The 27,101-nt window shown below is 42.0% G+C and overlaps 1 protein-coding gene across 8 annotated transcripts in view; it reads left to right on the plus strand.

The window, feature by feature from the left end:
• Nucleotides 1-14,977, plus strand: part of LOC134473513 (serine/threonine-protein kinase MARK2-like) — a 34,298-nt gene extending 19,321 nt beyond the window's left edge. For 2 of the 8 annotated variants that reach the window (XR_010043789.1, XR_010043783.1), the window contains 5 exons: nucleotides 181-252; nucleotides 2,544-2,683; nucleotides 5,780-6,281; nucleotides 7,419-12,917; nucleotides 14,250-14,977. Coding sequence is in view for 1 of the 8 variants with exons in the window: in XM_063238012.1 (XP_063094082.1) it covers nucleotides 181-193 (13 nt within the window). In the remaining 7 variants the exon portion in view is untranslated. The other 6 variants (XR_010043788.1, XR_010043785.1, XR_010043784.1 and 3 more) reach the window with 6 other exon arrangements.
• Nucleotides 14,978-27,101: the final 12,124 nt, after the last annotated feature.

Consider the following 27,101-nt stretch of genomic DNA (forward strand, 5'->3'; position numbering starts at 1 on the left):
GGGAAGAACTGTAGGGAGGAGAGGAGGGGAGGGAGAAGGGTAGGTGTGGGCAGAGGCCAGGTGTGGGTAGGAGGAGTTGCAGTGGGGTCTGCTGCAGAGGAGGCTGGAGTGACCACAGCCACCACTGTATGCTGTGTTTCCCAGTGAGCGTGCATTACACATGTCTCCTTGCCTTTGTAGTGCAGATCCATGATCCCTCCTATGGATGTGGTCATCCTGACAGCGAGGTCAGCCACACAAGTGGAAGCCACAGTGAGTTGCCTTGCAGCCCTTTGTGCAGGGAGCTGGAGGGGAGAGGAGGAGTCAAGATCACTAGTGTATCCTGTGGGCGAGAAGCAGAGGGAGGGGTTGGTGCACAGCATGGGAAGGCTGCACAGGCACCAGGAACTGAGAGCCAGCGAGAGGAAGACAGGAGGAGCAGGGGGGAGAGTCACCTGGCTTGTGTCCTGCTGTCTGAGGGAGGCTGCCCCAGGGACAGGGAGGGCTGGGCACCATGGACCTGACCACAACCTCCCATGAGGATGCAGGGAGACCTGGGTACCATGGACCTGACCACACCTGACCACTACCTCCCTTATTGTGCCTGGCAGTAGGGTGTGTTCTGGGAAGAGCAAGGGGTCATCTACCATCACCCCCACACATCCCCATGAAGAGACATGGACCCAAACCCTGGTCTTCTGAATGCTGTCCCCAAGTCTGTGTCTGCAAGCCTTTGAAAGGAGCCCATTGAAGTCTTGTGTCAGTAAACAGAGACTCATATCCAGCCTTGAGGGCACACAGGCATGCGTGTGGTGGGGACAGAGTTTGGAACAAGAGAAATCTCCACACGTGATGGTGTTGCTTGCCACCGTGGGAACAGTGACATTTGGTAAAGAGAAGACATTCGTGGCTTCCAAACTGTGGTCTGTGTTTGCAGCACCTGGGGCAGGATCTGAACCAGAGAGTGTTCAGGGCAAGTTGGAACATGCACATAACACATGTCATGGTGCATCTTGCTTCTGCATTTTCTCATTTTCTATCTTTGTACTTGTTTTCTGCCTTGAGGCTTGTAAATTGCTTATGGTCAGTAGTTTATTACTAGTATTGGGACCTCTTAAGGAAATGACTATTTTCAGAGATGTTCTGTAGGGGTAGCTGGCTTTGGATTCTGTCATCCCAAGATTTTGCCTCTTCTTTTCTTAAAGGAACTTTTTTTTTTTTTTCAAAACGAGAAACTATGGAATTTCTTTTTTGGTACTGGGAGTCAAACTCAGGGTCTTGTGTTTGCCAGGCAGGAGCTGTGCCACTGAGCTCCATCCCCAGCCCTGCCTCTTCAGTTCGGTAGGAATGAAGGGCTGCTGCCTGTTTGGCCCAGCACCCAGTTCTTATAGTTCTGTAGTCCAGAACTACAGGATTGTTTGTGCCCCTCAGACAACTGAGGTGGTGGTGTTCAAAGAAGATCAGTTGATGCCAATAACTCTGTCACTTTGGCTAACATAGTACAATCAGCTATAACAACTGCAACCAACACAGCCAGGAAATGATAAACTCTTATGACCAAGGACATGCCTGCTTTAATCACAGGTATGAGATTTGTAGTTACACAGCCAACTATAAGGCAAAGCAGAATATTATATACAGTAAGTATATACTCAGTAGAGCAATTTGCCCTAAAGGGAGAAAATTTATTAGGGATACCAAGAAAATATAGAAAAATAAAAGAGAGATAAGAAGACTGAAGTACAAAGGGAGATTACCAGGCCTTAGAAAACGAGTGATAAAACAGGAGCAAAAAGCAGGACCAAAAAAGAGAGAAAAATACAAAAGCTGAGAACAATGTACACAGGCAGGAAAAACAAAACACAAAGACAAAAAGTTCTCTGACTTTAAACCTGTGGCAGGCCTCTGCGGTCTGTGGTCTTATTGCAGTGTCCAGTGCAGAGAAGACAGTGGAGGCACTCCAAGCCCAGCTGCGTGCTGTCAGATCCCAGCAAGCCTGCAGTAGTGTTTCGGGCCCCTGAGTTAGCTAGAAATACTATAGGCAGGGAGACAGGGCTAGGTCCTGAAGGAGCCAGTGCAGGAGCTCAGATACCTTGCAGCTAAGGGGAGACAGGCACCTCCTGCTGTGGGCCAAACCTCAAGACAAAAGATCAAACAAATACATCCATAAGGACTGATGTTCTAAATAGCTTCTTAGCACCCCGCGGAAGTCAGGAGTCACCATTCCAACCCCCTAGGGAAGATTCACTGCTCTCTAAGAATGCCTGCTTTCTAAGTGGCTCACTTCCCCATTTGTCCCCAATTTAATGAATTTACCTGAACTATTAATCTTATTGGTTAACCATAGTTCTGCCCTACCTTATGCCCATCTGCCTTGTGAGTTCCCAGTTTTGCCCACAAGTCCATCTCATCCCATGATTTTCCTCTATAAACGTCCCTGGGAAAGACAGAGTCCCACTGCTTGGGACTCCTCCTGTCTCTCTCAGACAGAAGCTTGCTTTCTCTCAATAAATATATTTTACTCTTTACCTCTATTGTTCCTAAAATTTACTCTTTGATTTTAGAGAACACGAATTCACCTTCAGCCGGTTGTACCCCTTCCCAGCCATAATGTGCCCTTTCTGTGGCTTTGGGGAGCAGTTGAGGAGGATGACAAGGGACAGATTCAAGCTGAAGCCATGGATGCTGCCTTACTTGCTCCAAGGTAGGGCGCATGCTTGGGTCAGGGTTGAGAAGACCCTTGATTAAGCTTTGCACCTCTTTGGAGAAGTGCTGGGGAAACTGGTATCGCCCCTTTAGGGCATTCTTTGTCAACTGTGTTTTGCTCCTCCTGACATAGTAGGTCAGGAGTTTCACTCCCTTATATCATTTGGAGGTCTTCCACTGAGATCATTGGAAAGAGGTGAGAATTTGCTTTTGCTTCATAGACTCTCAAGTGGGACTTATTTAGGTAACAAATTTTTATGCCTCCAACTTTGCTTTTATATTTGCCAGTTACTTTTGATAATTGCTTGCTATTTGCCCGTTGTTTTAAAGTGCTTTGTCTCATATAGTTTTATTAAAATAATGTAAATCAGCTGGGCATGGTGGCTCATATCTGGAATCCCAGCACTCAGGAGGCTAGGGCAGGAGGATCCTTGTGAGTTCCAGACCAGCCTGGGCTACAAAGTGAGCTCAAGGCCAGCCTGAACTGCATAGGGAGACCCTGTCTCAGACAAACAAACAAACAAACAAACAAACAAACAAAAAATGTAATATAAATCCAAGTTTAAACACAGGAAAATTAAAAGGTCATGATATTTCTTTAATGCTATATACTAGCAAAAAGAGCTTCCTTATGTTTGTATAATGCCAAAGTACCTGTAATGCTACCTACTGTTCTGTATGCGACCCCCCCCCCGCCCCCCTCTGGGTGACCTCATATGTTAATCAATACTCCCTTCTGTAAAAAATTGTAAATCCCTGGGAACCTAACCTAATTGATATGTTAACCATTGTTGCCCTCTACAAATAACAGATGTGGTACTAAAATAAGCTGACAAAGGTTTATTAACTACTGCTAGGCTACTCTGTCCTCTGCTAAGGAAAACATTTCCTTAGCAGATTTCCTGATCCACCCCCATAACCCTTTTATAAACTGTGCTCTCTACAAAAGAGCTAGAAAGCTTTAAGGGGGACACACAGCTTTTGCAAGCTCCACCTGCACTGTGTCAGTGGGCCTAGGATAAAATAAATCAGCGCTGTTTTTTTAAAATAAAAATATGTATGCCCATTTTTGAATTCGAGTTTGGGCTTTGGAGGGCTTGTTTGTGGATTACAAGATTAAGGGGCTCACCTGGGAGTACTGGGGGACCCCTCCAAATTATTTTTTCACCGATCGATTGGCTTAACATCTGTAAGTATTTGGTTTTTTGCCTGTTTGTAATCTGAGTGTGCACATTTGTAACTGCAGATAAAATGAGACAACTTCCAGGGGCCTTTTTGCCCATTTTGTAATTTAGGGCTTTTGGGGCCCATTCGTAACTTTGGGCTTCGGCCCGTGTAGGGGTTTTTGCCCATTTGTAATTTGAATGTGCACAGTGACTGCAGACAAGCTCGCGCTTTTTCTGCACTGGATTCTGGGGGCTCTCGCCTACTTGTAATGTGTGTGGCCTATGCCCGTGTGGGGGACCTAGGCCCATGTGTATGGCCTAGACCCGTGTGGGGGACCTGGGGCTGTGTGTATGGCATAGGCCCATGTGGGGGACCTATGCCCATGTGGGGTGTTGGGGCCTGTTTGTGTTTTAGGGCCTGTTTTCACCCAGCAATCCCTGGTACTGATAAATTTTTTTTTTACTAACTTAGGGGCTTGTTGTCCATTTCTGTTGCAGGATCAATGTGGCTTATTGGACTCAAGGTTCATAACAAAAATTTCCTTTAGCTTGCCAAACTGGGGGCAGAAAAACCTTCATTTATGTCTTTAATGTTGGTTTTATCTTTTGTGGCACCTTGTTTAATGTTTTTATCCTCAACTGATTACTTGCAACCTCGGCATGTCTTTTAAATGTATTTTTCTTTATGGTTAAAATGTGAATATATGTGCGCATATATATGTATATTTATGGTTTTTAAAAATCATATTAACTTTTGCAAGTAAAAACCAGGTCATACTATAATTGAGCCAGTTAAAGAAGTTAGTTTTTAAAATGTAGCATTTTAATGTGGTGAAAAGAAATAAAATGATTACATAAGTTTTAGACTACTAAAAGAAAGTCATTTCAAGCATTTTGTTAAAGGTTTTAACAAAACCTAAAAATCAAGAGAAAAAGTAATTGACTGATAATAAATTTTAAAAAGTGGTTTTGTCTTAAAATAAAAATGTAAAAGAGAAAATGCTTTTTGTGCTATGGCTATCAAGAGCAAAGAGCTCAACAGGATGATTTGCAATATTGTGAGTTTGGGTGAGGGGAATTTCCAGGAATGCTATAGATTATTAAAGACAAAGTTGAGATTTTGATTGCTTGCAAAAAACAGAGAAAAAAAATTCATCTTCTACTACAATAAGCTGATCTAAATTTAAAAGAAATAACTATTATGCCTAATGTGACTGGTGATTATAGAGATAAAATACAAGTTCTTGCATGTGCTGTGGATATCTGGGAGATTATGCGGCACAATTACTTTTGTTACCTATGAAAAAGCCTTTTTTTTGTTAAGTATGTACTTTCAGTAAAACAGTGGCCTGCCATGTGGGCAATGGCCCACCCTGGGACAAAAAAACAAAAACAAAAACAAAAAAAACAGTGTGCCATCCAGATAAAACCTGCCTGTGATCCAGAATGCCAAAACCATGTTTTCCTTTTGTCCCACCCTAAGTGGACAACCAGAGATGAGGAGGTTCCTTATGGGTATTGCCAGTTGTTCTCAGTAGCCATTAGGGCACCCCAGAAAACCTACCTTTTGCCCAAGAGAGCAGAGGTGAGGCAATTGGCTCAACAGAGACTTACTAGTCTCCCTCGGGGTTTTCTGAAAAGAGTGCAAAAGCCCTATCACATTTATACACCAGTAGTGCCTAAAAATGCAAGGGCCATTAATATTGCCTTTGTAACCCAGTCGGCCACTGATGTTAAGCAAAAATTGCAAAAGTTTGAGAGATTTGAGGAAATGCCCTTCAGTCAGTTATCAGAGGTTGCTTAAAAGATATTTGACAACCGGGAGGACCCTAAAGACCAGGCTTAAGAGATTTCTGCTGGGCAGAAAAACTGCATTGGTTGTTGGACTTTCCATAAAAAAATAAAAATAAATGACTCTTTCCTCCCAGCAGATGCAAGCCATCCAACAGATTCCAGTCCCTGTGACTAAAAACCGAGTGGAAAAATTTCTAGGAGCCATAGTCCTGACGCAGAGTTTGGGACCCTGGCAGAGGCCTGTTGCCTATCTTTCCAAGAGACTTGATTATGTGGCAGCCAGATGGCCACCTTGTCTGTGGGTGTTTTCCTCGGTAGTCATCCTGATAGAGGAGACACAAAAACTGACTTGTGGACCAAAATTCTTAATTGTCTCCTCCTATTCGCTGGAGACTCTCATCAAGCCTCCACCGGACCAATGGCTGCCCAACTCCCAAGTCATGCATTATCAAGCATTACTTCTAGATCTGACTACCATCAGTTTCAAGGGGACAGCGGCTTCAAACCCTGCCACTCTGCTGCCTGATGATGCCCCTCCTTGCCCTCCACATCTGTATTGGGGACCAGACTTGACAGATGAGCCACTATTCAGAGTTCCTTTGTATTTCTCCGATGGAAGCAATTACATTTATCCAGGTAAGTGGGTTGTGGGAGCTGCCATTACTACAGACTCTCAGATTCTATGGGAACCAAGCCTGGAGCCAAAAACATTGGCCCAACAGGCTGAACTCATTGCCCTCACTGAGACCTCAAGTTGTCAGTATGCATTTGTTACTGCCCATGTTCGTGGGACCATTTATCAAGAATGGTGCTTATTGGCTTCTGGGGCCAAAAGATTAAAAATGTTTCCCAAATTTTGGACTTGTTGGATGCCATCTGGATGCCAGGAAGAGTGGCTATTATCCACTATAGAGCCCATTGAGCAGGAGATGGCCTTGTTATATGAGGAAATAATTTGGCAGATGCCACCACCCAAAAGGCAGCTGTAGAATCAGTGGGGATTTGAGATAGCCCTGACATCACTGCATTCCCACCTACTTTGTCAGAGCCTATTTGCACTTGAAAAGACTTGCATTTGGGGGCTAATATCAAAGCTTGCCCAGTCTGTGAGTCTCAGATGCCCTCAGTGCCATTTGGTGAACCCAAAGCAGCCACTCACTAAGTGGGACTATGCCTAGAGAACACTGGAAGGTAGACTTTACAGAAGTGGGGAAGCCTGGACTTCAATGATATGAGTATTCACTTATAATGGTTGATACTTTCACTGGATGGGTAAAAGCTTTTTCTACAAAATCTGAGTCAGCTCTGATAGTAGTCAAAAAACTCTTACATGAGGTTGTCCCACAATTTGGCCTCCCCTTATCAATGGGGCCTTACAATGGGCCGGTTTTTATGGCCCAGATAACTCAAAAACTAACCAAAGTCTTGCAGATCAATTGGAAACTCCATTGTGCTTACTGCCTCCAAAGTTGAAGACAAGTAGAAAAGATAAACCAGACATTAAAGATGGTAATTACTAAAGGCCTTAGAAACTGGTGAGAACTGGGGAGTCTCCTTCCTTTTTTGACCTCTTGTATGCACAGTGTACCCTCTATGTTACTGGTATTTCCCCTTTTGAGGCTTTATATGAGAGAACTCCTCTTATACCTAAGATTTTTGAGGAAAAATTAGCTGATTTAGCTAATCAAGATCTTATTAAGTCTCCCCAAACTCTTTAGCCAGTTCTGACTTCCACCCACTGGTTATTTTGACAACAACATCCTCCACCTGCAGCCCACTGAGAGAACAAACACCCTTCTGTAGAGCCTGAGTCACCTGTGCTCATCAAGAGGCTTCACCGTGGATCTCTTGAGCCATTGAAAAGGTCCCTACATTGTAGTCCTCAGCACTCCAACTGCTATCAAAGTAGCCAGAAAGCCTGCCTCGATGCATCATTCCCACTTCAAGCAGGTCCTGGCTTCCAAAGGCGATCAACCTACAGATAAGTGGACTGTCATTCCCTCCAAGGACTCTTTAAAGCTCAAGACTGCCAAATGTAACTAATAATCTTGTGTTCTCCCTTATAGAAACCCCAAGGAAACCTCTATCTGGCTTGTAAAAAAATTGTTAATTATGTGACAAAACAGTGAATTTAAATGTTGGTTTTCTTTCTCCTTTTGGTTAACAGCTTTAATAATGACAGCTGCAAGAAATTTGTTAATCTTCCTATTGGGCCTTGTATTATACTCAGATTGGAAAACTATGTCAAAGATCAGGTTCAAATTATACAGCTTATGATTTTAAAGATGCAAGGTTATAAACAGGTACCTATGTCTGAAAACCCATGAGCCAATGATTTGGTGCACTGACTAAAATCAGTGGGGAATGCTGTACACTAGCAAAAAGAGCTCTGTTACGTTTGTATTATGCCAAAGTACCTGTAACGCCGCCTACTGTTTTGTATACATTTTCCCCCCTCTGGGTGACCTAACTGATATGTTAATCAATGCTCCTGTCTGTAAAAAATTGTAAATCCCGGGGAACCTAACCTAATTGATATGTTAAACATCGTTGCCCTCTACTAATAACAGATGTGGTGCTAAAATAAGCTGACAAAGAATTAACTAATGCTAGACTACTCTGTCCTCTGCTAAGGAAAACATTTCCTTAGCAGATTTCCTGATCCACCCCCATAGCCCTTTACTTTGTAAACTCTGCTCTCTACAAGAGGCTAGAAAGCTTTAAGGAGGACACACAGCTTTTGCAAATTCCAACTGCACTGTGTTACAGGGCCCAGGATAAAATAAATCAGCGCTGCTTTTTGAAAATAAAAACATGTCTTGCCCATTTTTGAACTTGAGTTTAGGCTTTGGGGGGCTTGTTTGTGGATTACAAGATTTAATGGCATATTTTTATTATTTTATTCTTTCACATGTTATATTAGTTGCTAAAGTTACTGGTATTCCTTGCTTAACTATATTTAGACAATAGCACCACAGATAATAATAGAACACCCTGAATAGTCTTTAATATAAATTTCTGTTAAATGGTTTTCTTAAATGAAATCTAGTTCAGACTTAGAAAACATACATGCCTGCAATAAAACATGGGACTCGTTCCACCATTTAAGAAGCACTAGGCTGGTGGCCATGCTTCCGGATTTGGAGCACAGGTTTCACTGAGACAGACTGGCTCTGCTCCTCCTTTATCCTCCAGAGGAATGTCAAGCCTGTTCTGTTTCCTTTGTTTCACTTTATCTCTTACTCTCTTGCCACTTTACATTTTCCTAATAAAGGCATATAAAAGTGGGAAAAACTCTAGATTATTCCAACCTTTTCCTTTTGAGTTAAGCCCATAGAAAATGAGCATTTGCTAATGCCAAGGACAGGGAAGTCATCTTAGATGAGGGACACATACCCCATCTCTGGGTCAGATGAGACATCAGAATTGTGCCTATTCAGGAGAATACACATGAGAGCCGTGTCCCAGCTCAGTGTTCTGGGCAAATCTCCTTTGGAAATTAAACCTGAGACACAGTGGGGAGAACCAGTTTCCATGGGGCAATGGAAGCAGCTATCCTTAAAAGCAGCACACATAGGGGATGTAAACCTATTTAGAATAAGGAGGCTTTCCAACCTCTCAAATTATGGACTTAAAAACCTTTATTATAAATTGATAAATGTGTAGGTAATGATCTTGCAGTCTTTTAATTATCCCTTATAGAATTTTGACACACAGTGGTCACTGTGCCAGCTAATTATCCTTATAGCAACTGCCACCCTCAAAATCAGAGGCTAGCTTTCCCCAGCATCTGTTTGGTGAATCCCCATGGAAGCCAGTGGCCAATGGAGTCAACAGAATGTTGACCAGACAGGCAGCTGGATTCCTTTTTGGAGACTGATGTCTGGTTATCTGAGGCAATAGAAACTGAGAACTGAGGGTTCCTGGCCAGAGTAACACTCTGGTTGTCACCCAACATTTCCTCAATGGACATTTGCTCATGACCATTTAAAATCTCCTCTTTTCTATCATTCTTATTTCTCTGCTAGTAGACTAAAAACATTCTAAACTTTTCAATAGATCTTAAGATCACTTAAACTACCCGTCCCTTCAGAGATTATACTGAGGTAGCTTGCAATGACTGCTTACATTCCATAGCAGCTACTAGGGAAATGATTTACCTATGTTAATTAAAAGTAAATAGACTTGAGCAATTATTTCTAAGATGACAATGTGTAATCTATTATCTAGTGATTTCTATTTTTTTGAAATTCTGTGTTACTTGGACTCTTTTTCAGTTTTTTTCTTTTCTCTTTAAATAAAAGTTTTTTCTTTTGTCTTTAAATAAAATTTTTAAAAATGTAACTAGGATTTTTTGTGTGACTAGAAGACTGATGTGCCTCTTTCTAACTTAAAATGTGACTGCTAGATGATAATTTATAAATTTAACCTGTGAGCTTCAAAGATACAGAAATCTAAATGAAGTATAACCTTGTCCTGTTACGAAGAAAGGTTACCTAGATAAGTGAGAAACAAATGTCTGGAGACTCTTGCCCAGATTAAGGAGTAAGGCTCCTCCAGTCAGTTGTTCTATCTATCTCTAGAGGAGAGTTACTCTAAAAAACCTGAAAAGTACTCTATCACCAATTCACCTTTTAATGTATGCTCCCTTATAATACATGCTTACAAAGTCATGCTTCCTTCATTAAACATTCTTTATGGAAACAAAACTCACGAGCTATCTAGCAATATAGGATTGTGTGCCAGGTCCAGGGTGGATAAGCTGACAGAATCTATCGTCCATTCTCTCCAGAGGGCATTCACCTGCCCTGGAGCAGTTTCAACCCAAGAGACACATGGGGAACATCTATCAAATAGGAAAAAAAAGGACATCTTATTTTAACTCATTTTATGCATTAACTAGATAGCTCAATATCACTCATAGCTCATCAAACGGTACTTAGTTCAATGCCTGGGTACAGAAAAGGTTTCATACTTATGCCTTGCTTTTACTTTATAGACATGGACAACAAAATGCCAAAGCCCCTTCTCCTTTGGAACACATTCTTAGGCACTAGATGTTCAAGCCTTCCATGTTGAAAAAGATCCAATTGGTATTTCTCTGCATGAGTGTGTGGCCTACCTACCCCCTAGAGCCTTAGTGGAATACAGAGGTAAGTATTAATTATGATCCTCTTTTACAACCAGAGACATACCATGACAAGCAGGAAAAATGGTCAGTGTTGTCCTACATTCAGACTTTCTATGCATTGGGAAATATTTCTTATTTATACTCTAAATGTAAATGTTAGCCACAGGAAAACTCAGCACCTCGGGCCCTTAAGGCATCTTCTCCCCAAGAGCAGAAAATTGCACCTCCTGAACCTTTAGAACCTGAGGACAAAATAGCCTTAATCAAACCCCCCCCCTTTTTTTACTGAACCTAAGGTTTCCCCCACCTGCCCTTCCAGCCTTAAGGATAAAGCTTCTAGGCCAGCTGTAATCCAGGCCTCTCCAGGACTATACCCATCCTTAGCTGAGTTTAAGCAAGCTCCTCAAGGGCAGTATCCTTTGCAGGGAGTACATGGATGATCTGGAACTTCCAGAGTTCATGTACCTTTCTCTCTTGGTGACCCAAGACAAATAAAATTAGATCTTGGCAAATTTTCAGATGAGCCTGACAAGTACATTCAGGTCCTTAGAGGACTTACTCAGGCATATGAAGTAGATTGGAAAGATGTAGTGTTACTCTTAAATCAGACATTCACTTCTCGTGAGAGACACGCAGCATTATAGGCTGCTATTGCCTTTGGATATGAATACCATATTGTCAATTTTAGAAGGCCAGAAGATAAAGGGAAATAACTTTAGCAACTAGTTTAAATTTAACTTGTGCAAGAATAAAATAATAAAAATATGCCATTAAATCTTGTAATCCACAAACGAGCCCCCAAAGCCCAAACTCGAGTTCAAAAATGGACAAGACGTGTTTTTATTTTAAAAAAGCAGCACTGATTTATTTTGTCTTGGCCCAGCGACACAGTGCAGTTGGAGTTTGCAAAAGCTGTGTTCCCACTGGATCACAAACAGTCCCTATGCAAGACTCTTACTTGGCCCACAACCAGGTGGGTGATTGGATTAGAAAATATTTCCAGACATGTGTTCTTGAAGGCTGAAGAAGAGTGAGAACTAAACCATTCAATTATTTTAAGTTATCAGTTATTCAACAAGAAAAGAAGGAACAATTTTCTGCCTCCTTAGATGGATTATGAGAGGCATTGATAAAGCATACTTCTTTAGATTCTGATTCAATAGAGGGACAAATTATCCTTAAAGATAAGTTTATTACACAGTCAGCCTCAGCTATTAGAAAAAAGCTACAAAAGATGGCTTTTCCTCCAGATACTCCACTTGATACTTTATTTATTCATTGATTTTGTGTGTGTTGGAGTTTGTGGATCAAACACAACCACACATTGGCCAGGCAAGTGATTTTGCCACTGAGCTAAATCCCCAGCTCACTTGATACTTTAGTAAAAGTTGCCTCCTCAGTATTTTATAACTGTGAGAGGGAGGTCAAAGAGAGAAAACAAAGAGACTGAGAAAAAGCAGCTGCTTTTGCACAGCATTAAGAGAAACAGACCCTAAGTCTGATTCTCAGGTCTCCAAGAAGAGCTCAACAATGACATTCACCTGCCATCACTGCCACAAGCCAGGTGACCTTAAGAGGGACTGCACTCAAAAGCCCCCTGGGCCATGCCCTGACTGCAGACGTGACCACTGGATGTCAGACTGCCCTCTCAGCCCAAGGCCCCACCAGGGTTCAGATTCATCCTACCTTTACCTCTTATCAAAATAACAAATACACCTCAAAACCTAGGCCTCAGTCCGCCTGAAATGCCTTATGGATGCCCTTTCCTCACTGATGATTTTCTCTTTGTCAGAGAAACAGATGCCTTATAAAAAGACATCACCTCATTGGATAAACTCCAACAAACTCTTCAAGAGCTTACAGAAGCTCAGCCTACAGAGAAAGGAAAACCTATCTTCCACCCTGGAGATTTAGTACTGGTAAAATCCCCTCCCTCATCAGCCATTTGGAAGGACCTTACACTGTGATCCTGTCGACTTCTTCCATGCTGAAGACAATAGGCCTGGACACTCGGATGCATCACACCTGACACAAACCCTGGAAACTTGAGACTATCACTGGATGTGAACAACCACCCACATACTCCTGTGAACCCACAGAAGACCTAAGATTCCTCTTCAAGGAGAAAACAAAGACTTCAGGTAAGTAAGGCTACTATTAGCCCTTTTACTGTTCCCTTCACCACTGAAAGGAGGATGCAACTCCTTTTTAATGTGGGCACAAGCATATGCAAAATCATTACAACACACCTCTTGCAGGATATGTGGCTCACTGCCCTTGTCCAGTACATCAGGACTTCCTCGGTGGGTGTCTCCACTTCAAGGATGTGATTGGAATAAATTACAGGACTATAGTAATGAGATAACAAAGAAGTTCAGTATTCATAGTTCAGCCCACAATTGCATAGTAATAAAATGGCCTCTGAATATTATATTCTTAATGATCCTGTAAATTACATTGCTAATGATCCTGGACATAATCAGATTTTTTTCTTATAATGCCACTGGAGCCTCTCTACAGGCCTGTAAGGCCCCTGGTAGATAAAAAGAAAGGTCCTATCCTAAGGGCCAACAACCATAGATATCAATATGGCTATTTTCAAATATGGGATGAGTATCTATGATTAACTCCCACCATAGGATATCTCAGTAGAAAATCCCCCTTATGTTGGGAACAAAAACACCACTTTTATTCTGGTTGGCCTAATGCCACTACCCACCTGGGGTGGACAGCCCTTGAACAATGTGGACACACAAGTAACTTTTCAGGCTAATGACTGGTTTGCAACAGACTGGTTTAATGGCCCTGGAATCAAATGGGGAGCCCCGAATGGCACTCATTGGTCTTGTGGAGCCTATCTGTGGCCCTGCCTGGGCTCTGGATGGATAGGCAGATGCACACTAGGATTTGCATGGTTACAAGGCAGGAGTATCAAAAATGTCGAAAAACCGGCAAATTTACCCACGTACAACATCGAAGGTACAGAAGTGTGTTCCACTGGTATGATCATTTGGCCTCTGTGTTTATCCCTTCCCTAGGATTAGAAGACATCATGCAATGTACTGAGGCCTTGACTAACTATACCGAGTGGGCCTTAAATGACACTGCTGCTGGTCCCTCTTAAATAAGGAAAAAAAAAATAATGAGACAGGCTGTCCTTCAAACTCAGATGACATTAGACATTCTAACAGCAGCACACAGAGGCATTCGTGCCATTGTAAAAACTGAATGCTGTGTATATATACTCCTGACTCTTCTGCTAATATCTCAGTAGCTATTCAAGACATTAGATACCAAATTAACAATATGTAAGATTCTTAAGACTCCTGGACCTTGTCTTTCTCCTTCTTATGGAAATCTATTACTAGTTCCTATTGGTGGAAATCTTTGTTACCTATACTCATAATTGTTCTACTGGTTTTATTCTTTGGCCCATACATACTCAACTGTTTCTTTGTCTTTGTCTCCTCCAGACTTAGAGCTATATGTCTACCCAAGATGAAAATGCCTGGCATCTATTGGGGGCCTCTAGACAGGATCTCTGCAGAAGTATCTCTGACTGCTGGTCACCACTACAACCCTCTTCAGCCTGAAGAAGCCAGATCGGTCATCACCCATGACACCCTCATGGCAGTTCTGGTTACTTCTTCAGAGAGGGGACTGTTATAAGCAGCTGAGTTAGTTAGAAATACTACAGGAAGTGAGACAGGGCTAGGTCCTCAAAGGAGCCAGTGCAGAAGCTCAGATACCTTGCAACTAAGGGGAAGACAAGCACCTGCTGCTGTGGGCCAAGCCTCAAGATAAAAGACCATACAAATACATCCATATCCTAAGGAGTGAAGTTCTAAAGAGTTCCCTAGCACCCTGAGGGAGTAAGGAGTGACATTCCAAACCTTTGGGGAAGATTCACTGCTCTCTTAAGAATTCCTGCATTCTAAGTGATTCCCTTCCCCTTTTGTCCCCAGTTTAATCAATTTTACCTGAACTATTCATCTTATTGGTCAGTCATAGTTTTGTACCACCTTATGCCCATCTGCCTTGTGAGTACCCAGTTTCCCCATGTTAAACTCTTTTTAATGCCGTGATTTTACTCGAAGAGTCTTTAGAAAAAATAGAGTCCCTGGCAACCCGCTTGGGACCCCTTTTGTCTCTCTCTCAGACAGAAGCTTGCTTTCTCTCAATAAATATATTCTACTCTTAACCTCTGTTGTTCCTAAAATGCATTCTTTGATTTTAGAGGACATGAACTCACACTGGACATAGTGGGTTGGGAACCTTGATCAGGCCCAGAGGCCAGCAGTCTGGGCTCAGCTGATCTGGGCAGACACTACGCTGGGGACAGTGCTTCCTATCCATCTGAGTCTCAGTGTCATCCCAGCTGGCACCTCAGCCCCATGGTACAGCAAAGAGATGCTGCCATGGCTGTGCATGGCCCCCTTAGGGCCCTGTCAAGCAGGAAGTGCCAGTCCTCCTGGACGGGCTGTAAGGGCCCTTGCTCTTTAAAGAACTAACCCTGGAGAGAAGCCAGATCACGCACAGGCCCAGCATGAGCCTTCCCTAGGCTGGGGAACAGTTGCCATGCCTGCACCTGAGACCCTCACAGCCCTCAGTTTTGTTTGCAGGAGAGAAATCTCTGGTCCTCCTCTGGTCCAGGGGGCAGGGCTCATGTGAGCCAATCAGAACACACTGTCCCTAGGAGCCACAGCAATTGGCTGGGGGCTGAGAGCAGCAGGCCCCTTCTGAGAAGCTCACCAGGCTCAGGCACCCTACTGTCACTGCAGTGGTGCTGCCCTGAAACCTGCAGCCAACCTGCCAGATGGGGCCCCTGCACTAGGGGACCCATCAGGAAGGCCTGGGCCTGCCTTGGGGAGCACCTTGGCTCTCAAAGGACACAGACCTACTGTTAGGAGACAGGGCAAAGGGGACTGGTGTACCCTGGTGCCTGAGAATGGAAGTGTGAAGGCAGAAGTAGGACGGAAGAGGACTGGAGGGGATCTGGATGTTTTGCTGGGGCACCACGGATGGGGACAGAGATGGGGACATGCCTCAATCTGCCAGGCTAGTGGGGGTCACTCTGGGGTCACAGAGCAGGCAGCAGTCACAAGTAGCATGATGGAGACAGAGCTAGGAGAAATAGACCCTGGGTCTCAAGGCCAAGAGCAGGCTGTTGCGATGGTGTGGACGCCCACAGAGGCCACCCCAAGGGCTGAAAGTTGTGTCTCCGCCACAAGCCTGACCCTTGTGGCTGTGGTCTCAGGGATGCCAGAGGTCAGTCCAGGGAACCACGAAGCAGAAAATGCTGGTCACTCATGAACTCAGCAGCCAGAAGTCTGGCTCCCAGAGCACGGGGAACTGGCTAGGGACACGTCAGGACACATGGAGGCTCCCCAGGGTGGGTGGTCAGTGGCCAGAAGGAGAAGCAGAGAGGTACTCACAAGCCAAGCTGGTGATACAGTGATCTGATCTATGGGAAAACAGCACAGGGACCGATGTTAATGTCCACAATCACCTTGGGACATTGGGGATGGGCACAGCAATGCCCAGCCAGGGCGCCAGGTCCTCAGCTCCACCAGCCTGGATACCAGGGAGTGGCCAAGGTGTAAAGCTCACTGTAGTGCCCTGTCAGGGACAGGGGGCTCAGATCACTAAGGAAAGAGCCTAGAGTTAGCAGAGTTGGGCCATCACTAAGGACCTGAGGGCCTCAAGTGCAACCCGAGCAAACAGCCAGGATTCCTCAAGCCTGCAGGCACTGCTTTGAATGCCTGGGAGTCCCCCCCGCCAGCTCTGCCTGCCAGAGGCCAGAATGATGGGCAGGCGGCCCCATGCCTGAGGGCCAAGCATGTATGGGCTTCTTCCCCACGATCAGCTTCTTCACCTTCTGGGGGCAGCTGAGACATGTGGTCCTCATTTGTCTTCCGCTCCTGCTGCTGGATTCGCTCATAGATCCCAATCAGTGTCTCCTGGGGAATGTCCTCACCATTGTCCACACCTGGGCAGGGACAGCAGCTGGGGATCTGGGTGGCTGGCATGTGAGTGGCAGTAGGTCCACTTGGCCACAGCCCTCAGGTCACCTCCGGTCTCCAGTTTCAAAACCAGATCAGAAGAGCAAGCCTTTCCTGGTTCCCACTGGAGCCACAGCCCATGTAGCCACGCAGCTACAGAGCAGCCCGTGTCATCCCCGCATCCCCCACCTGGAGCAGGCCCAGCACAAGCCACCCTGATCCTCAGGGGACAGAAAGAGGGCGTGCCACCTTCTCAGCTGTGCCAAAGGGCACAATAAGCAACATCTCGATCCCCAACCTCAGCCCCAGTGCTTCCACAAGTGGGAAACTGAGGCTGAGACACAGGAGGCTGTGTGGCTAGGCCCTGAGTTTGGAACAGAGTCCTGGTTTTGTCCCTTCCCGCAAGGTTAGCCAAGGGCAAGCCCTTTCAGGAGATAGGCAGTGCATTGGAGGCCGAGGAGAGGGAGAGCCTTGCTGGCAGGTAACAAGGTGTTCTCATGCTTTATATTTATATTGGGAGTGGGCTATGTATAATTTAAAACCTTTGTGGAAAATCAAAACAATTGTTGATTTAGACATTATAATAACCAGGAGGGTTACAGTAAATTAGAATGTTTCAAAGCTAAGTCTTCACATCATGAGAGAGTTATCCAGGAATCATATTGCACTAGAAATACTTTGTGGACACCGAGCACTAACCCTTCTCCCAGTAAAGAGCAGAGATGAATTCTTCCAGTGCCCTTTAGCCGTGCATCTCCAGAGCCCAAAATAAGGCATGTTTATTTATACTAAATGAAGAGAAAACAAATATTTTTAAAAACATGCTAAATGAAGAGACAAACCAATCTCTTTATTTATTTATTTATTTATTTATTTATTTATTTATTGTACCAGGAATTGAACTCAGGACCTTGTACTTTCCAGGCAGGCACTGTGTAACTAAGCTAAATCCCTGGCCAAGTCAGTTTAATTTTGATCCAGAAGTTTATCTGCAGTCTTGACTACAGTGTTAGTTTTTTAAATTTCTTTATAATATTCCCCTTTAAAAAAAAAAAGTATGTAAGTACTAAGATGAGAACTCAATTTTAAAAATTATGAAAAAGCACTGGAGATATTAGGTCCCTGTGAAATGTCTACTTCAATCCCCAGGATCATTTAAAAAAAAAAAAAAAACCCTCAAAGATTTTATTCATTCTACTCCATTTGGTTTTCAATAATGGAATAAAGAAACTAGTTTTATTTTGTGTGTGTATTTTTTAAACACAGTCTCACTATGTAGTTCAGACTGGCCCTAAACTCACTATGTAGCAGGGCCTGGTCTTAAATTTATGGCAATCCTTTATTTAATCAGCCTCCCCATGGCTGATATTACAGGTGTACGCCATCACTCCTGGCTCTAAGAAGTTTAATACTGAGTATCAAATAAAGCCAAACAGACTAACACTATAAGAAAAAAAAGGATTAGAGAAGCCCTAGTGACAATGTTAAAAATCATTGGAAACGTCAAAATTTGTTTTATCACATTAAAATCTAATATTGCTAAAAAATGACCAAATTTTGATATACAGGAAAGATATAAGAAAACAGGTACTGCTACCTTATGTATAAGTATGTGCTCAAATTATCATGCAACTAGTTCAAAGCTTGAATTTACAAGGAATGCAAATAACTATATAACCAAGAGATTTTTTAAAAAATGTCAAATTTGGTGACTTAGCAAATTTGGCATAATTTACAGGATAAATGACCACAGAATATGTGTGATATTACAATCAATGACCCAAAGGCCTAGACAGCAACAATGAGATCCCAGGTAGCTTGGCTCTTGGAAACAGTAAGCCCAAGACTCTTGTCTCTGTCTGACAGGAGACTATCACTCACTGCTAAGACGATACAGTGTGGCACACAGTGCACAACCTGTGACTCATTTATACCCTCATACTTCCATCTCCAAAGGTACTTCTGAGGGCCTAGAATTCCAGGAAAAGCACAAACTCACTGACCTGGGTCACCTTGCTTAATTGATAAATAAGGAAACTGTGGTCCTTGCTTGAGTAAAGACGGGTAGATCAATAATGACAATGAAAGCCAAAATGTTGTCTCCCTGGTCTTTCTGCCACACTATATTAACTTTCCTCTCCAGTTCTTTAACCTTTCCCCATTCCTACTGTGGTAGCCACAATGCTGAATGTCTAATTTTTTTTGCAACAGCAATGTAAATGAGATGATTCAATAATTCAGTATTTACTGAGTTACCTAAATCCCTTCCTGGGTGGTGTCTGTGACTTAACATGAACAAAGCTATACTTTACCCTCCAGAATCTTAGGGGCGTGTAAACAAGCACTCACAAAATAGCACCATTACTACAGAGTAACAAATGGAGACTCCTATGGCAAGGTAGTACTCTTAAAGGTAAGATTCAGCATCCAACTGTCAACGATCTGGATTTGGTGGCCCACAATATGATCCCAGCACTCTGGGAGGCAGGAGCCAAAGGATCACAGCCCAGTCTCAGCAGCAATTTAGTGGGATCTTATCTAAAAATGAAAAAAAAAAAGAAAAAGAAAAAAGTGTCAACTTGGTAGCACAAGCCTGTAATCTCAGCAGGAGGCCAGCCTGGGTGATACACTGAATTCAAGAGCAGCCTGAACACTCAGCAATACCCCAATTCAAAAAACAAAAACAAATAAAAGGTATGGTTGTGGGGGGTGAGGGGGTATCTCAGTATGAAAGACCTGGATTCTATCTCCAGTACCACCACCGTCAAAAATACAAATAAAAAACATTATTCTGTACTGTCACTCTAAGTGTTTTTACATACGTAATGTACTTCAATCTTCATAATCATTCTATGAGAAAGAGCCATTATTCTTCATTCTACTAGAAGAAAACTAAGTGAGGATGAAGAACTTGCCAATGTTTACACTGCTGGGAAGTAAAGACAATTCTGGCCAGGTGTTCAATTCTGAAGATAAAACTCAGAACTATTAAGACAACATGTTGCTCTCCTGGTCATCTTTTAACACTACTTTATATATCTGTGGTAGGCTTGCTGTAAGTAAAACATTTAAACAGATTGTAGTAATTATTTTAAATGTTTAAAAATACTTGACTATAGAATCTGTATGGGTGTCTTTTTTTTTTTTTTTTTTAATTTTATTTAAGGAGAAAAGAAAAAAAAAGCAGGGAAAGGTTACAAGTTATACAGATTTACAGAAAAAAAATGAACAGTAGGAAATCTCTAGTTAATGGATTACATATTGTCATCTTAGAAATAATTGTTCAAGTCACTAAATTAAGCTTGTAAAGTGGACATTCCATCAATGATACTGCAAACAGTTCTGTTCATTGATCCAATAGAACTCTGTGATATCATTTTCTATCTTATACACTTAAATATACATGCAGTTATATAGTTTGGAGCACTTTCTTTTCCTCTCTTTTGTACCATGACTATTACACATTTTGGGTTTCATTGCTCCCACAGTTCTTATTACTTTTTTGGAAGAGAGTAAAACCAAATGTGACATAACAGAACAGAATCGGTCAAGTCAAAAGGGTGGACATAATAGATAATGTAAAAACATAATACAAGGTGATCAACAATGGTTACCATAATGCCTCCCGCTATCTCTAATAGAATTGCCTATATCATTAGTTATAATACAATTGAACAAAACAGTAAAGAATAAAACCGAAAAAACCAAAACATTGGAGACATTGTAGGTCTTCAAAAGTAGATAAAAGTCAACAAGAATGGGCGTTATACTGAATCTCATTATCTTCACAGCTGATGCCTAAACTTTCGAACCTGATACTGTCCAGCAAAATGGAATAGGGGAACATCAGTTAAAAACCAGATGGTGAGAGTAATACAGGGCTTTAAATCAAGGTAATGAAAAGTCAAAGTGGGTTACTATAATATATCCTGCTATTTTTTTCCTTTAATTAAAAGGATAAAGATAAAAAAGTAAATAATGGAGTGGAGATTGAGATAAAAGAGGGCATAACAACAAAACAGCGCAGATCAAAACATAACCATTTAAGCAGAATAGTGTTTCACCACCAGATAATCCTAACCTAAAAGTAGTTACCATTTTGTCTCTTTCTTTGAAATCCTTGAGTACAACTTCGTATACTGTAGCATTAAGTATATCAAAACAATGTAAAACCATTCAAGAGAATGACAGCATTACAGAGTATTTAGAATCGACTAACAGAAAATGAACAATGGTTTCTGTATAATCTCCTTGTCTTTAAAAGGTTTTTGCTTATACTATCGTACATAATAAAATCCAATAAGATACAGCCTATTTAGACCATTGGAGACAGAAGGACAAAAGCTAGATGAGACTTCAAAACAAGATGATACTAAATCAGTATTACCTATTAAGATGTCATTTTCTCCAAAACAGCTGTTCCTATCATCCAATCTTCTCTGCCTCATTTCTGTTGAGCTCTTTTTCTGTCAGTAGCTGTCAGTTTGTCTTCTTTATTTTGTTCTCTGCTCCACTCGTTGTGGCCTCTCTGCCATTATTTCTGGATTGTTTATATTTTTCTTTTTTTAGAATATCCTGCAATACTCTCTGTAGAGTTGAACTGGTGGTTGCAAATTCCCCCAGTTCCTCTTTATCCTGGAAGCACCTTGTTTTTCCATCAATTTCCAGGGACAGTTGTGCAGGATATCTCAATCTTGGCTGGAGATTATTATCTTTCAAAGCTTGAATTATTTCCCCCCACGCTCTTCGTGATTTGATGGTTTGTGCAGAGAAATCTGCTGTAATTCTGATGGGTGCTCCCTTGTAAGTGGTCTGTTTCTTGTCTCTTACAGCTTTTAATATTCTGTTCTTGTACTGAATTTCTGGAATTTTTATTATTATATGCCTGGGTGTTGCTCTGTTTGGGTTGTAGGTAGCTGGGGTCCTGTATGCCTCATACATCTGAATATCTTTACCTTTTGCTAAATTAGGAAAATTCTCCTGGATTATTTCTGTGAGTAGCTTTTGTAGTTCGCTTCTTTGTGTCCCTACTTCTTCTTTTATGTTCTTAATCCTTAAGTTATGGATCCTCTTATCATCTTCTTGTGTTTGTATTATTGCTGTTTGTTTCTTTGTTATTTTTAAGAAGTTTTTCATTTCATTCTCCCATATTACAAGTCTGCCCTCCAGTTCAGATAGTCTGTCCTTAGTTTCTTTCAAGCTGTTATGCCAGTCTTCTATAGACTTCTTAGTATCTTGGTAGTCCCTTTGAACCTGCTTCACGTATTTATGCTTTCTCTGTTTTCTCCATCAAACAATTCTCCCCTTTTTTTCTGGTCTTCCATTCTACCATCTGTTTTTTCTTGGGTGGTACTTAGCATTTCTCTAACTATTCTTCATACTTTTAGCTTCAGGTCGTTGATAACTTCATTCCTGAATTGGTCTATGAGGCTCTCTATATGGTGCCTTATGTGTATTGGTGCGGTGTCTGCTATTGCCTGTTTCTCAGAATTGGGGGCCGAGGAGCCTTTCTTGTTGCTGCCTCTTCCCATGCTGCCTCTTCTTCTCTGTTCCTTATATATGCAAGCTTATATAAGAGGCCCAGCTTCTCTCCCAGTCAGCCACAGCCTGATCGAATTGCGCCAGTTAGGTGTTCCCGCTCACCGCTGCGCACCAGGGAGTTACGGACCAGGCAGCCTACGCGTCTCCCCTCCCGGCCACCGTCAGGCTCTGGGATATGGGTTGGGACAGCCTACCAGGTCCGCCGGCAGCGTCACGCAGGCCAGGCACTTTTCACCAATCCCGCCTGAGAGGGGGATGTGTGGCTGGAGTCGCCACTGCGCCCTGCTCCCACAGGACTGCTCGGGCCCAGAAAGTCCTCCGCTGGAGTCAAACTGTGGTAGAGTGTCAGTTTCTCTCACTCACCTCACCACAAGTCAGTGCACGCCTCCCTGCCGTTCGCAGATTGCTGTTCTCAGAGCTTCTGCGCGTCTCTCTCCTTGCCGAGCCACTGTAGAGACAGCCAGCCGCCGCGCGGCGGGAAACCCAAATCGCAGCTTACAATGGCGCGGGGTCCAGCCTCCACACCAAGGCTTTTCTGTTCCTGTTTTAGCACCAGGACTGCATTCCAAGTTGGTTTCTCTCAGCCCAGTTCGTTCCTGAGTCAGCAGAGCATATCTCCACCTGCTTATGTCTCCTTAGTCCGCACCATTCCTGACTTCTGAGCCGAATCTTTCAGAGAGCCTCCGGTAGTTGCTGTTATCTGTCCGCCATGTTCTCCCGGAAGTCAAAAAAAAGTGTTTTAAACCATCAGACGAGCTTAGGTCAACATTCCAGAAGACAGCCAGCTCCAGAAACCTCCACAATCTTTCATTGGGGATCCACAGCTACAGGGTGGTTTTTTTTTTCTCTGTATGGGTGTCTTTTAAGAAGTTTAGAGCCTACAGGAAAAAAAATAATCATGTGAAATATCTACACTTCTCAGTTTAGTAGTAAATGTGGGGTGTGGTGACACACCCCTGTAATTCCAAATACTTGGGAAGCTGAGGCACAAACACTACCATAATTTCGAGGGTTGCCTGATACATAGTTCAAGATTAGGCTGAGTCACATAGGAAGACCCTGTCTCAAACCAAAAACAAAAAAAAAAAGAAAAAGAGAGAGAGAGAGAGAGAGAGAGAGAAGGAGGAGGAGAGAGAGAAGAGAAGGAAAAAGAAAAAGGTTAGTAGTAAATATACGAAAAAGCATACTTTATGAGTAAATCTCACTTTAATTTTGGTGGATGATCTTTTAATGTGATGCTTTTCCACCTTTGGGACAAAACTGAATCTTACACTGTTACAAAAATTTAAAAAATAGCTTATTAGGTAATAGAGAAATAACCTGGTAAACAACAGGATTACAGATAAATAAAACAAGATGATCAAAGAGTCTAAGTAAGTCATATTTAATATACACTGTGAGGTCATAGGCCAGGCTGAAGGGAAAAAATAACAAAGCTGTATTTCTTCAATGCTTCAACAAGAGAACACAACGCATTTAGTTATCTAGAAAATTCAAATGCTGATCATCTGTAACTTATGCTTTAAAAGGTAGAAACAATCTAGGTTATTAATTTCATTTGACTATGATCATAGTTTAAAATATTTGAGATCATGACCTAGTATATGTATAACCAATGTGTCATAGAACAATGCCTTTATGAACTCAGGTACATTCAGATAGTTTCTATTTTAGAAGGCTCATTCCTATTTTATATGCCAATCTTCACAAAATTAACATTGTATCCCTGGTACCGATAAAAACGAAAAAGACAAAAAGTTAACACTGTAATTAATTAATGATTTATGCTGGACAGTTTAGGGGGAAAAGTCTAGTTTAAGAAACACAAGTTAATAAGCGCCTGCCTTGCAAGCAGGCAGTCGTGAGTTCGAACCCTAGTACCGATAAAAAACGAAAAAGACAAAAAAAGAAACACAAGTTAGAAAAAGTAAACTCGGTGAGTACAAAAATATGAAAACAATTTTTAATCCAGGAAGACAATAAATTTTAAATAGGAAAAATACATTGGAAACAAACCTGGTAGGTACACAATGGCTAATTTCTTGAAAAGCAAAGAAAAAACAACAGCAGTAAGAGAAAATGCCAGACTACATAAAAATAAATATGCAAATGTTAACTGGAAAAAAAAGGAGGCAAATAAATGAAAACTTTAATACACTAAAAGAAAGAAAATTCAACCTAAGATGCTGTACTCAGCAAAAATGTACTTTAAGAACAAAAGCAAAATATTTTTTGACAAAAATTAATCATGATCAGAATTACATTACAAAAATGTTACAGTACATCTGCCTGAACGACTTGTGGGGAAAAAAATCACAATCCAAAGAAACTAGAAAAGCACTAATCAAATAATAAAAGCAAATGGCACAAAGAGAAGAGATAAGGTAGTGGGGCATTCCACACAATGAACTAAACCAATAAACCCCACCAAGCATTCCAATTAAACGGGAGAGAAGTTCACAATGGATTTTAAAAAACGGCAAAAAGCAAGATCTAACAATATGTTGTCTATAAGATAATAAAGCACATAAAATCTGAATAAGACTGCTACCATCTTAATCATACAACACTTATAAAACATTACTCACAGGTATACAATACACACTCTTCAATAAAACAGATCTAGACAGGCCACTAAAAAGTCTCAATGACAAAGCCAGGAAGAGTGGGCACATGACTATAATGCCAGCACTTGTAAGGCTCAACATGAGTTCAAGGCTGGCCTGAATTACATGGTAAGATACTGTCTCAAAACACTAAAAAAAAAAAAAAGCTTTAATTAAAAAATAAAATGGAAAACCACAGCATACATTTCCAGCTACAAAACAATTATATTAGGAACTAAACTTAAGTTATTTAAATAATAAACAGTTATTTGCATAAACCATAAGTCATAAAAGAAATTACATTAAAAACTAAAAAGTTTTAATTAAGTATTAAAATAAAGCACATTAAAAGGTATTTAATATACTAACGTCATATGTAAGAAGAAAACAAAAAAGAATAACACAATGTTCCATCCTTAACAGGCTAGGTAGTAAACACAAGTCCAAAGTAAATGGAAGGAGATATAGCCAGCTTAGATTCCAGGAATGGTGCGGTGTGGGGAGTCCTAAGTGGGGGAAGATATACCCTGCTGACCTAGGAACCAACTAAGCTGAGAGAAACCAACTGGAAATGCAATCCCGGTGCTACGACTGGAACACCTAAAGTCTCAGTGCTGAGGCTGGAACCTATGCTTGGAAACCATGGCTTGAATTTCCTGCCACGGCTGCTGCATCTGAATCAGCACAGCAGGGATAGAGACGTGAAAGCTCTGAGAGTGAAAATCGGCGAACCGAATTGAGAACAGAGTTGGCGAGGAACCCTGCATCGACCTGCGGGGAGTGAGAGGAATGAGGACCCTTCCATAGACTAGAGGGTTCCAACAGAGGACATTCTGTGACTGGGCAGACTATCCAAAACAGCATGCTGCAGTGACTTCAGTCACATATTCCCCCCTCAAGCTGGATTGGTAGGGAGCTCTTGACCTGGGTGATGCTGTGGACTAAGACCCAGTAGGCTAGCCCAAACCAGGTCCCTGCTCCTGGCAATGCACTTTAAAGCAGTGAAGCCTTCAGCATGTTGACTAGCCTGGAGGGGTGGGCCCAGCAGAGGCTGCCCAGGTCTGTGTCTCCCTAGTACACTGCAGTGGGTGGAAACACCTACCTGGTGCAATTCAAACAAACTGTAACCGACAAAGAAAGAAACAGGGCCTCCTATATATGCTTGTATGGAAGGAACAAAAAGTATGGGAACAGGCAGCAACAAGAAAGGGTCCTCAGTCCCCATTCCTGAGAACACTGATCCAGGAAAGATAAATGCAAAGGAGAATGAGGACAGAAAACATGCAATATCAGGCACGGCACCAATAGACATAAAACGTTATCTCTGGGACCTCACAGATGAGTTCAAAAGTGAAGTATTTAACCAAGTAAAGCAAGATATAAGTAGAATAGTTACAGAAATGCTAAGCACTGCCCAAGAAAAATCAGATGGTGGAATGGAAGCACAGAATAAAAGGGGAGAATTGTTTGATGGAGAAGATAGAGAAAACACAGAGTACGTGAAGCAGGTTCAAAGAGATTACCAAAAAACTAAAAACTCTATTGAAAGCTGGCATAACACCTTGAAAGAAACTAAGGATAGATTATCTGAACTGGAGGACAGATTTGTAATGTGGAAGCATGAAAGGAAAAACCTCTTAAAAATAACAAGAAAACAAGCAGTAACAATATAAAGGCTAGAAGATGATAAGAGGATCTATAACTTAAGAAATAAGACTGTAAAGGAAGAAGCAGGGATACAAACAAATGAACTACAAAGGCTATTCACAGAAATAATCAAAGAGAATTTCCCTAATAGGGGAAAAGGTAAAGATACTCAGATCTATGAGGCATACAGGAGGACCCCAGTCACCTATAACCCAAACAGAACTACACCCAGGCATATAATAATCAAAATTCTATAAATCCAATACAAGAACAGAATATTAAAAGCTGTCAGAGACAAGAAACAGATCACTTACAAGGGAACACCCATCAGAATTACAGCAGACTTCTCGGCACAAACCATCAAATCACAAAGAGCATGGGGGGAAATAATTCAAGCTTTGAAAGACAATAACCTCCAGCAAAGATTGACATATCCTGCACAACTGTCCCTAGAAATTAATGGAGAAACAAGGTGCTTCCAGGATAAAGAGGAACTAGGGGAATTTACAACCACCAATTTAACTCTATA

The sequence above is a fragment of the Cavia porcellus genome, unplaced genomic scaffold, assembly GCF_034190915.1.
Source record: "Cavia porcellus strain 051 isolate PalLab524CR breed Dunkin Hartley unplaced genomic scaffold, mCavPor4.1 scaffold_27, whole genome shotgun sequence".
Taxonomy (NCBI): Eukaryota; Metazoa; Chordata; class Mammalia; order Rodentia; family Caviidae; genus Cavia; species Cavia porcellus.